This window comes from Trematomus bernacchii, unplaced genomic scaffold (genome assembly GCF_902827165.1).
Source record: "Trematomus bernacchii unplaced genomic scaffold, fTreBer1.1, whole genome shotgun sequence".
Lineage (NCBI taxonomy): Eukaryota > Metazoa > Chordata > Actinopteri > Perciformes > Nototheniidae > Trematomus > Trematomus bernacchii.
Genome location: NW_022987552.1, coordinates 1,722,618 through 1,735,620, shown reverse-complemented (window position 1 = coordinate 1,735,620; position 13,003 = coordinate 1,722,618). Strand labels below are relative to the sequence as shown.

Sequence of the window (13,003 nt, the reverse complement as noted above, 5' to 3'; positions counted from 1 at the left end):
ATAAACACAAGGATAATTGTGTCTTATTGTTGAGTAAATAACAGTGTGTGGTTTAGAAAAGAATACACAATTAGAAAAAATGATGAAACAATACAGATTTCAGTATTCTGAGCCCCTACTCTCCCCCTAACTGACGGCAACTAAAGTCAGACATTATTCAATTAAAATAAAGAAGTAAAAAAATAATAAGTGTTGCTTGATATTGAGCATTTCTCCGCGATCCCAACTCGTCTGCTATTACCAACGTTCAGGGAGCTCTATGCAAGTCAATGGGACTCCCTGATAGTTGAAAATCGACGCTAAAGGGCCCCCACTGTGTTTGATTGTGACGCCAAGGGATCCTGACATAACGTCACTATAGTGCGAGTTGAGAGTGAGAATGTGTTGGTTAAGCACGTACCTTATCTGCTCAGCATCAGAGGGTAAAACCACAGGTTAACAACATCCTCACAGAAACACTTCCCCTTCAGTTCTCAGAAGAGAAATAAAGAAGCAGCAGGTTAGAGACTCTGACAGTCGAGAGCCAGAGACCGAGAGAGAAGCACGATGTCTGAATTCAGAAGGATCATGATGTCTTCATTCCTGATGCTGCTGCTCCACTTTTCAGGTGAGGATGCAGAGAACACACACTGTTTACGACTGTTAATGAAAGCTAGTGAGGGCGTCTTTCAATTGAAATCGATGTATCCTTGGGCAAGATGCTTAACCCCAAGTCGCTCCCAATGGGGAACGGTGTGTGAATGATACCTTCTGTCGTGGAGTTTGAATCAGTTTCTACATTTAATATCCACTTTCCTCTATCGGGGTTGTGGGTTATGACGCGCCTCACTTTGCTTCCAAACTAACTTTGCAGAGATCGTTGTAGCTTTGAATCAAATCAGGTTTATTCTTTGATCAAGGTGACATACAAACATGAAGACAAACTTCCTCGCTTCAAAGTAACTAAAAGTTCTCCGTATCAAAAAAGAACAAAAAGAACACGGTCAAAAGACTCTACCGCTTCCTGTCTAATCACACCCTCAGCTGTGAACCAATGTCATGCCATATATAGACATATAGACATATAGACATGCACGTCATACCTGACAGCAAATAAGTGAGACTTAAACTAACATCTTTTAAAGCGTAGTGTGACTCACAAAAATAAATAGTTAAGAGTTTCCTCTAAAGCCTTTTAGTAATAAGACAAACATTCAAACCATAATGATGAAAGGGAAATGGCTCTAACCCCTTCATTGAGCAAGGGGCACATTGCTCTGTATGCATTGGGTGTGAATGGGTGACTTGTTGTATGTAAAGCGCTTTAAGGGGGTGAAAGACTGGATGAAGCGCTTTATAAATACAGTCCATTTACCATTTACCAATTACATGAAATAAAACAGCTTTAATATCACTAACGGTACTTTACTACGTACTGTTCCTTTAACTGAGAATGATGAGTTGTGTTTGTAACGTGGTGACTTTAGTGAACTCTTGGTCACTAAAACCCACATAGCAATCCTCTTTAAAGTGATCGTCACACTCACTATGAACACTTCAGTTAGTTATGTGGATCTGTAATTAACTCTGGTTTGAATGTGTCGTTAAATGATTCATTAAACAGATCAACCAGAACTCTAACTCTTTACCTTTTTATATAATAAATCATTATTCTGTCAGCATTTATGACGTCTATATTTATTTCTGATTTTTTTCCCCAACACCTGCAGATTTGAAAGGTTACTCCCTCACTGTCAGAGCTGGAGATGAAGTCACTTTGCCTTTTGACAATGTGATACATGATCAGGATAAGTGTGAGAGTGCTACGTGGAGCTTCAGACATTCAAGAAGCCCAGCAGCAGTGAGGCTGTTTGAAGATGGACGGATTCACAAAGAAGCCAAAGCTAAATCAGACAGACTGAGAGTTACACAGAAATGTTCTCTGGTTATAAAGAAGGTCACAGAGGAGGATGTTGGTCGTTACACCTGCAGCCAGTTCAGATCAGGAGAACAACAAGGTTCAGACTCTTGGGTTTATCTGCGTGTTGTTACCAGTGAGTATTTACATCATGATGTTTTAAACTGTCTCTATAGAGCAATATACTAAATCATTACAATAATAATGATTACAGTGATGAAGTTAATGTTACTCTGTTTGTCTTTTCTCTCACAATATCTCCATCTTCAGTGACTGAACATCAGGACAATGATGAGGTGACACTAAACTGCTCTGTGTCGACATATGGAGGGTGTCCACACACAGTGAAGTGGCTGCTTCAGGGTCGAGATGTGGATAAAGATCACAGAGATATAAAGACATCACAGTCTCTCTGCTCTGCCTCTGTGACATTTCTGACTTCTCTCTTTAGTTACACATCAAGGTCTGAGTTGTTTACTTGTGAAGTAACTGATGGTTCCAACGTGTGGACCTTCAGCCCTCAGTCCTCAGGTGAGAACATGATGATCTGTTTAAAATCACTTCTCACTGGTGTAAAAAAAATACTTCAATATTTGTTTATTTTATGGACGTTTAAAATTGAATAGTTTGTTAAGTTTTGTTCATCTGTTTAGGTGAGGGGAAAACACCAGCAGCAGCTAAAAACAACTTAAACTCAGGTAAGGTTAACTTGATTGACTTGTAAAGTGTTTGATGGTCACAGAACCTCAGCTGTTTCTCTTCAGTCCTCAGGTGAGAACATGATGAGCTGTTTAAAATCATTCATCCTGATGCGTCACATCTTTATGTCGTGATGTGAGATGATTACATTTGTTTTTATAACTGTACAGCTTGTTGTTATTTCATTCCTTAAGGTGAGGATGCAGAAAAAACGAACTGTGTGGATTATAAATAAGTTGTGTTTGTATCTGTATGTTCTGTACGTGTCCCTGTGTGAAGGTGACGAGGAAGCATCAAACAGCCAAGAGACATTTTGTTCATTCACATTTTAGAGACTGTATTTAACTCTTCTAACTTCTCTCTCCAGGTCGCTTGAGGCTCATCATGGTGTCTGTGGGTTTAGCGGCTCTCATCATCACCGTGGTTACAGTCAACATATGGACAAGAGCTAAAGGTGAGATCATTCACAGGTCAAATGAAAACAATACAAATAAAGGTGAAATCTAATATCAACTTGTTGTGTCCTTTTTTCAGGGAGCAAAGCACAGACGGAAGAAAACATGGTGAGTTTGAACATTGAATAATTAAATGTGTTTATTATTTGCTATCCAATGGTAACAGTGGATATATGACAGGCATGAGAAGATGCAACACAAGATTAATTTAGAATATGTATGTATCCAAATTAAATGATCTCAGAAAAGCAAAACAGTTCATTAAGCAAAATAACAAAAAACAGCAACAGAATGTAATAAATGCTCATTAAGGATGCTTCAAAGTGACCATGTAGCTGAATCAACAGCTCTTTATAATGCCCTGAGGAACCCCACATGTCATATTGGTCCACTCAGATGTGTAGTTACCTATAGGAACTAAGTGTTTCCTGTCCTTTAAGTAGGATTCAACCCAATTTAGAACTGTTGCTGAAAGTCCAATCAAGTGTTCCAGTCGGTCTAGAAATATGTTGTGGAAAATAAACAGAAAACAGGAAAAACACAGACAGAAGTTACGTCCTTAAAATATGTACTTAAGAGCAGAACCTGAGTAAATGTACTTAGTTACTTTCCAGCTCTGCTCTGTGTTTTCACCATGTCTCTGTTCCATGTTGACAGGAGCAGAATGATGAAGATGAAGATGAAGATGAGGTGAACTATGAAAACGATGGAGGGGCTTCTGCCTCTGTGTGACTGATCAACAACATCAACTCCCCTCAGAGTCCATGCTGTCAAACATCACCTCCTCATATTCTACAGGAGAAAACAGGAGAACCATGAGATCATTGGAACATTTCTGATGACTGAGAACACCTGAGCCCCATGAGAGGCCCTTCAGAACCTCACCTCCATATGATAAGAAACAAAGCTCATTATATTCATTCATTTCTGATTTAACATCCTTTAAGTATGCTCTCACATTCCCATACATAGTTATATATCTGATCTATAGTCTACAGTCTCTGTATATAACATCTCAATATTAGCAGTACTTGTACTCACACCTTATAACTTCACTTCTCACTGTAACTGCTGCACATGTTCAAACAAGTGTTGGGTTGAATTCATAAAATATTTAAATTGTAAAATGATCCATCAAATGTTTTTGTTAATTGTGTTCTCTAGGGAACTCAGTCACCCTAGTGTCGATTTAATAACTTTAATAATGGTTTTTATCTAGTTTTCAATTAATGATTCATATAATGTCTTATAATTAGCATAGCGTGTACTTATACCTACAGTATATATACCTGTACTGCCTACTGTAACTGCTGCACATGCTGTATATATCTGATCAATAGTCTATACAATATATTTACTATACTCTCTTGTTACTCTATATGTTTTCCTAAAGCTGAAATGCCTCCAGTATCTTAGGATGTTTTAATTAGCTTAAGTCCTAATGGAATATGTTACTCCTTCTTTTACTACGGCTTTAATGATATATAATCCAAATAAAAATAGTACTTTTAATCAATGTTATAATGAGTTGTGTTTCTCTCTCTATCTCCAACACACTGACAACACAACGCTTTGTTGGGTTGAACACCTCTCTTTGCCCTGGCTCTCACTTTGTAAACAACATACAGTTTGTGTCAGAGCCAAGGAAGGTGTTGCACATTTAGTGGAGCTGTGGTGATATCCTGGGATCAGGTATGAGGCAACAAAGAAAGTGATACAGTTTGATTTGACTTACGTACTCTTCAGCGTTCTTGGAGAGTGCATCAGAGCGTCATAGAGGAAGCTCTAAGAATGGAATAAGGAACCCCATTTTGCAGATCTGCGTCAGACTCTTTATCCTTCTGTCAAGAGGCTAACAAGTTTATTAATGTTTCTGATGGTTATGTGGTCGGCATCAGAGGGTAACACCTGCAGAGCTCTGCTGCTGCTGTTAACCACTTCTTCACAGAAACGCTTCTTCAGTTCTCGGAAAAAGTAAAAATAAATCTGCAGAGATACAAAGAGGAACCAGCATGTTGTTAACATGCATTAAAACTAGCCATCTTTACATTCTCAACTTCCTCTGTTGTGTTGCTGATGAAGAAGGCCTACAGTTACCTTCACTCTGAATAACCAAAGAGAATAAATACATCAAACATAAACATCAGATGTTACAGTTTTTCACTCTTTTTATAACAACCAAAGACTAAAGAGACTTAAAAGCTAATCTCACACATGAACTCCACAGCCATCAGAGGAGAGATGGATGAGGAAGTGACTTCTCATTTATCACAGGATATAGCGACAGCAGGAAACAAACAAAGTCGCTGAGAGGCTGAGGCCGGGCCTGTTTGATATTGTTTGACACGCTTAACCTGTTAAGCCCAAGAGACCCCGGTACCGCGGCCCTCCCGCAACATCTTGCAGGAAACAGTGTCTGAGGGCATCTTAACATTTAATAAACTATGAATGTTTTATATCCATGTAACGGGAAGAAACTCATCTAACTTTTCTTTTTTTTTTTTTTACAAAAAGAAAACCACAATGCTAACGCTGAGCCTCTGAATTAGCAACGAGCGAAAAATGCTAACAGATTTATTGCACCGAAACTCACTCATAAAACCTTATTATTTATCCTTTCTGCACATCCGACCCATCGATCTGATCGTGAGGTGACACAGAATCGATGGGTACATAAATTATCACTCTATGATAAGAACTCGCAACTTTATAAACAAAAACAGACATCAAAACATGTGGCGCTAGGTAGCTAAAAATGCTAACATGGCTTACCTGTGTCGTTGTCTGGTCAAAAGTGGTCTTCAATGGCATTAAAACGATAAAAACGCTGCTGAAGTTAAACCATAGGTTAATCTAATGTGTCTGTGTCCCTTTGAAATGATTTCTGATAATCCATAAGCAATAAACCTGCTTTTCCGTTTCCAGATGTCAGAGTGAGAGACAGGTTCACTCTGATGCAATCCTGCATGCGCAAAGCCCGCACCTTTTTTCTTTACCATGTGTGTGTGTGGGGAAATTCCTCTTCGATTCTATTGGATCTAACGGTCAGAAAGAGATGTCAATCACCAAAATCGACCAATGGGTTCCAGAGAAACGGTAAAACCCGCATTTCCACCCAAATCACCTCAGAGGTGGAGTTTGTTTTGCTAAACCTCTCTAAAAAGGTACCTAAACTACGTTTTTCCTGTCCTTTAAGTAGGATTCAAACCACTTTAGAACTGTTGCCGAAAGTCCAATGCAGTTTTCCAGTCGGTCTAGAAATATGTTGTGGAAAATAAACAGAAAACAGGAAAACACAGACAGAAGTTACGTCCTTAAAATATGTACTTAAGAGCAGAACCTGAGTAAATGTACTTAGTTACTTTCCAGCTCTGCTCTGTGTTTTCACCATGTCTCTGTTCCATGTTGACAGGAGCAGAATGATGAAGATGAAGATGAAGATGAGGTGAACTATGAAAACGATGGAGGGGCTTCTGCCTCTGTGTGACTGATCAACAACATCAACTCCCCTCAGAGTCCATGCTGTCAAACATCACCTCCTCATATTCTACAGGAGAAAACAGGAGAACCATGAGATCATTGGAACATTTCTGATGACTGAGAACACCTGAGCCCCATGAGAGGCCCTTCAGAAACTCACCTCCATATGATAGGAAACAAAGCTCATTATATTCATTCATTTCTGATTTAACATCCTTTAAGTATGCTCTCACATTCCCATACATAGTTATATATCTGATCTATAGTCTACAGTCTCTGTATATAACATCTCAATATTAGCAGTACTTGTACTCACACCTTATACCTTCACTTCTCACTGTAACTGCTGCACATGTTCAAACATACAAGTGTTGGGTTGAATTCATAAAATATCTAAATTGTAAAATGATCCATCAAATGTTTTTGTTAATTGTGTTCTCTAGGGGAATCATTCACCTTAGTGTCGATTTAATAACTTTAATAATGGTTTTTATCTAGTTTTCAATTAATGATTAATATAATGTCTTATAATTAGCATAGCGTGTACTTATACCTACAGTATATATACCTGTACTGCCTACTGTAACTGCTGCACATGCTGTATATATCTGATCAATAGTCTATACAATATATTTACTATACTCTCTTGTTACTCTATATGTTTTCCTAAAGCTGAAATGCCTCCAGTATCTTAGGATGTTTTAATTAGCTTAAGTCCTAATGGAATATGTTACTCCTTCTTTTACTACGGCTTTAATGATATATAATCCAAATAAAAAGAGTACTTTTAATCAATGTTATAATGAGTTGTGTTTCTCTCTCTATCTCCAACACACTGACAACACAACGCTTTGTTGGGTTGAACACCTCTCTTTGCCCTGGCTCTCACTTTGTAAACAACATACAGTTTGTGTCAGAGCCAAGGAAGGTGTTGCACATTTAGTGGAGCTGTGGTGATATCCTGGGATCAGGTATGAGGCAACAGAGAAAGTGATACAGTTTGATTTGACTTACGTACTCTTCAGCGTTCCTGGAGAGTGCATCAGAGCGTCATAGAGGAAGCTCTAAGAATGGAATAAGGAACCCCATTTTGCAGATCTGCGTCAGACTCTTTATCCTTCTCAAGGTTCAAGGTTCTTTATTGTCAATCTGACATAGCTACAGAGTAATTATGCAGTTGAAAATCTTATGTCACAGGCTTCTCCAACAATGCAACATAATAACATAACATAATAACAATAAGAGCATGAGCAATACAAAAATAATAATAGTTATAAAAATGAAATAAAGTTATGATGTGGAATAGTGCAGTATGAGTCTATATACAAGTTATTGGAATGATATATATATATTAGGTATTAGATACATACTACTGAGTAGCAGTTGAATGTTTGAAGTTGTTTTCAACAGTTCAATTTTTTAACAGTCTCACTGCCCGCGGGAAGAAACTGTCTCCGAATCTTCTTGTCCTTGCCAGGATGCTGCGGTAACGTCTGCCAGACGGCAACAGAAAGAACAGTTTGTGGCTGGGGTGATGGGGGTCTTTGATAATCCGTAGTGATTTCTTCCTGAGCCGCTGGGAGTAAAGGTCCTCCATGGATGGCAGCTCCGTCCTGGTGATGTGCTGTGCAGTTTTCACCACCCTCTGTAAAGCCTTACGATCGAGGTCGGTGCAGCTGCCGTACCAGGCCGTCATGCTGCCAGTGAGGATACTCTCTATCGTGCACCTGTAGAAGTTGCAGAGTATCCTGGAATCCATTTTGAACCTCCTCAACCTGCGGAGGAAGAAGAGCCGCTGTCGAGCTTTCTTGGTGATGGTGGTGGTGTGAAGAGACCATGTCAGGTCCTCAGTGATGTGGACCCCAAGGAACCTGAAGCTTTTGACTCTCTCCACCGTAGTCCCATTGATGGCGATGGGGGCGTGTCCCTCTCCCTGCTGCTTCCTGTAATCCACAATCAGCTCCTTTGTTTTGCTGATGTTGAGATGGAGGTTGTTTCTCCTGGCACCAAGATGTCAGGTTTTCGACCTCCTCTCTGTACGCCGTCTCGTCATCGTCTGTGATCTGGCCGATGACGGTCGTGTCATCAGCAAACTTCACGATGGTGTTGGAGCTGTGTGTGGCCACGCAGTCGTGGGTGAACAGGGAGTAGAGGAGAGGGCTGAGCACGCAGCCTTGAGGGGCACCGGTGTTGAGAATCAGGGTGGAGGATGTGATATTTCCCACCCGCACTGCCTGGGGTCTGCCCGTCAGGAAGTTCAGGATCCAGTCACAGAGGGCGCTGTTGAGCCCGAGGTCTCTGAGCTTGATGGCCAGCTTGGAGGGCACAATGGTGTTGAATGCTGAACTGTAGTCAATGAACAGCATTCTCACATATGTGTTCCTGTTCTTCGGGTCCAGGTGTGAGAGGGCAGTGTGGAGGGTGAGGGCTATGGCGTCGTCTGTGGACCTGTTTGCTCTGTAGGCAAACTGCAGGGGGTCCAGAGATTCAGGGAGGGAGGAGGTGATGAATAATTTGACTAACCGCTCAAAGCACTTCATTATGATGGAGGTGAGTGCTACTGGGCGGGTAGTCGTTGGGGCAGGTGATGATTGTCTTTTTGGGGACAGGAATGATGGTGGAGTGTTCTGTCAAGATGCTAACAAGTTTATTAATGTTTCTGATGGTTATGTGGTCGGCATCAGAGGGTAAAACTGGGGTTACGTATTGTAACCCAGCTTCTATGAGTATAGGCGCAGCCCTCTAAGGCTATCGCTATTGGGTAATCCCACTGCACGTGTGCAGCACTGACAGACTTAATCCACGTCCACCTATGACGTGGGCCCCACCTACGGCCTTACTTCCGTATAAATAGGAAGTAGGCCCGACCATCTGCTCCCACGCCAACAGCTTTTCTTCAGCTATTCACGGAGCCAGTGGGGCCCGAACCTTAGAGGGCTGCGCCTATACTCATAGAAGCTGGGTTACAATACGTAACCCCAGTTCTATTTCGTATAAGGCTTCGCCCTCTAAGGCTATCGCTATTGGGTTAAGGGCGAAGCAGGATGTAGTCCACGCCCCACTGGTCCGTCCGTTACCAGGAGCACAAAAACATAACTACTCAATTTAATAACCCATGTCCATTGCGCTATGCGTAATGGAGCATCACAGTCCCTGGAAATGTAGCATTTAAAATGAATATTCTCCATGAGGGAATGAAGGTGAATACCTGTCGTTATAAAAAGTAGAGACCAAAGTCCCACTTGTTACAACGAAAAAAGAGAGGGAACAGGGCAGCTCTCTGAGTGCCAACAGGCAGGAGAGAGGGCACACAGTTGTGTCCCCGACATTACTCACTCTGACAGGACATTCGGTACTGAGTGTGTCAGAGAGGAATGGGAGACATCCCTCAAATAAAAACGAATAAAAGAACAGGGGGAAGACCAAGAAGCAGTAGTGCAAATGTCTTCCACTGTCGGTCCTCCGTGCAACGCCGTAGAGGTTGATACAATTCCTCTGGTGCCGTGCGCTTGATGTTCTCCGGGGAATCCACCCCAGAGGAGACATACGCCTGTGACACAGCCTCACACAGCCAGTGTGACAGGCGTTGTGCAGACAGAGGCTGCCCCATTGAGCGCTCTCTGTAATGCACAAACAGACGCTGGGAACTGCGCAACACAGCCGCGCATGCCGTATAGCATGACAGCGCGCGCACGGGACGGAGGAGATGAGATGTGGCTTCCTCCTCTGATGTGTGAGGAGGAGGAAAAAAAACATCCAAAGTTATCACTCTTGATCTAAAAAAGAGACCTGTGATAATTTTTGGCATAAAAACCAGGCTAGGGCGCAAAACAGCTGAGCTGCCATCTCCTTGGATCTGGAGACATGACGGAGCCACAGAGAGAGTAGACAAATCACTCACCCCTTTTAGCTGATGTCAGAGCCAAGAGCAGAGCTACTTTGGCTGACAAGAACTTTTAGGGGGACCTGATCTAAAGGTTCAAATGGAGCTTTTCTCAGTGCGCGTAATACTAAAGCCAAATCCCATTGAGGCGCCAAAGCGCGTGACACAGGTCTGAGTCTCTGTACTCCCCGTAGAAAACGTTTTGTCAGAGGGTGACTAAACACCGTGCTGACACCAAACCTACGTGGCAAGATGAAATGGCAGCAGCATATGTTTTGACCGTGCTATAAGCCAGTTCCTGTCCAGCAACAGCTGGAGGAACGACAGCACGTGAGGCAGGGTGACCGTAACGGGGTCCAGGCTTTTCCCTACATGTCAAACGGAACGCTGTCCATTTGGCTGTGTAGGATGCTCTGGTGTGTGAAGCAGCTGCTCTGATCGTACACCTCCTTGCGATTTATGTAGGCCGCCGCTGCTTTGTTGTCTGTTCGAATCAACACATGTTGATTGTACCGCAACGGGGCGAAAAAATGCTGGATTACTCTCCATACGGAGAGTAATTCCCGCACGTTTATATGGAGAGACATGTGAACCGGCCACTGTCCCCCCCCTGCCTGCGACATGCACGTTCCTCAGCCTGCGAGAGATGCGTCTGTGAACACCGCGGTGTGTGACGTCACTCTGCCCAGGGGAACCCCCACTGACAAGACGTGGAGAGTTTTCCAGTAGGTTAAAACCAAACCCACGGAAGGAGGAATGTACACCATGCGTCTCCTCTGACGCACAGGGTCGATGCGCAGGCGAATAAACCACCTCTGGAGTCTCCTCAAGTGAAGGAGACCCAGGGCGATCACCACGTGACCAGCTGACATCATGTCTAAAAGCTGCATCACGGCGAAGGCTGTCACCGCCCCGCGGTGTGTGACGCGCCGGAGGAGAGCTGTCACTTTCTCCCCTCTCTGCTGTGAGAGTCGCGCTCTCATGCGGGCTGAGTTCAATTCCACTCCCAGTTAAATGATAACCTGGGAGGGAAGAGGACAGCTCTTCTTCCATTTGATAATGAAAACCCAGGCTTGACAGATGCTCCAGCACCTGTTTGATCGTCAGCATGGGAAAAGGCCATTCCCTTGTTGAACACTGACAAATCGAGGATGGGTCTCATTCCTCCCGCCCCGTCTCCTTCGGGACCAGAAAATAGCGGGAGTAAAAACCCCCGATTTTCTTCCCCTTGAGGAACCCTGGAAAAAGGCTTCCTTTAACAGAGTTCCTGCCGCTCTGCACGGAGCGCGAGACACTGTTCCTGGGATGACAGGGTTCCCTGTATCCCGTAGAACTGCGGGGGGGAGAGGCGAACTGCAGAGACTACCCTCTGCCCATCCGCCTCTTATCCATCTGTCCATCAGACACACACGCCGCCACCCTGAGTAATACTCTGATAGCGCCGGGTGTACATTCTCTGGATGTGCTGTGGTTGGTGGCAAACCACGCCAGAGCCCTCCACACACTGCATTTCACACAGGCTCTCATTATGTCGCCGTTTTTAGGAGAAGTCTCGTAAACCGCGCGTTCACGCTCAACACCACTAAGGGATGAGCGGAGGTGTGTGCAGTGCTGTCCCCACGAGGCGTAATAATGGCCCCTTTGATCCATGAATGGAGGGGGCGTAGTCATCCGACTTGTGCCCTCCACTCAGACCCAGGACTCAAGGGCTTCGTCCACGGAGTAAACCTCCTGGACTGCCCAATCATCCTCGACCGCAGCAGCAGCGAAAGCGTCCGCTCTCTGCTGTTTGAGGGCCAGAGGGAGATGGGTACATAGTGAGCATGACACCTGGGGGGCGTGAGCTCATTACGACCGTGGGTAGGAGGTACGTCTGAGACAGAGGAAAAATCCGTGCTGCCTAATAACCGAAAGGTTTAAGGTAGACGAATTGAATAGTAAGCCCTGCTGTTTTATTAACTGATAAGTTAAAAAACCCAGCCGGCTTAAGCAGCGAGCCATGCTGCCAAGTAACCAATAGGCTATTGGCAGCCGGCTTAACCGGGGAGCCTTGCTGCATATCACTTCCCTCTGTCCATCGAACACACGCGCCGTCCACTCAGCGCGCGAACCTGCTCTGGATGTGCTGTGGTTGTCATGGTGACGAGCCACGCCAGAGTCCTCCAGACGCTGCATTTCACACAGACTCTCATTTATGTCACGTTTAGGAGAAAGCTCGTAAACCGGACCTTGAGATGCGTTCACGCTCAACACCCCTAAGGGATGAGCGGAGGTGTGTGCAGTGCTGTCCACACTGTAATAATGGCACTCGTGGGCTCATTACAACCGTGTGTAGGAGGTAGGTCTGGGACAGAGGAGAAAAACCGAGCTGCCTAAAAACCAATAGGTTTTAAAGACAGCAGATGTATGCAGCGAGCCATGCTGCCTATAACCGACAGGTTAGGGGCAGCCGGCTTACCCGGTGGGCCTTGCTGCATAATATTAACCATCTGTCCACCGAACACACGCGTCGCCACTCTGAGTAATACTCTGAGAGCGGGCGACATGCTCTGGAATGTGCTGTGGTTGTCATGGTGACGAGCCACGTCA

General features: G+C 43.8%; 1 protein-coding gene across 1 annotated transcript; it reads left to right on the top strand.

Annotated features, from left to right (window-relative positions):
- The first annotated feature begins 487 nt into the window (after positions 1–487).
- Positions 488–3,887, top strand: LOC117477198. The gene is made up of 7 exons (XM_034123857.1): positions 488–607; positions 1,710–2,033; positions 2,168–2,428; positions 2,551–2,595; positions 2,964–3,050; positions 3,131–3,159; positions 3,709–3,887. Exons 1-7 carry the CDS (start codon positions 547–549, stop codon positions 3,781–3,783), a joined length of 882 nt encoding a protein of 293 aa, XP_033979748.1. The 5' UTR covers positions 488–546; the 3' UTR covers positions 3,784–3,887.
- Positions 3,888–13,003: the final 9,116 nt, after the last annotated feature.

Excerpts from the sequence above, each read along its gene's own strand:
- LOC117477198 (XM_034123857.1), top strand. The coding sequence starts at position 547 with ATGTCTGAATTCAGAAGGATCATGATGTCTTCATTCCTGATGCTGCTG. Across the intron at positions 608-1,709 it reads GCTGCTGCTCCACTTTTCAG|ATTTGAAAGGTTACTCCCTC; the intron begins GTGAGGATGCAG and ends CAACACCTGCAG. Across the intron at positions 3,051-3,130 it reads CATATGGACAAGAGCTAAAG|GGAGCAAAGCACAGACGGAA; the intron begins GTGAGATCATTC and ends TCCTTTTTTCAG.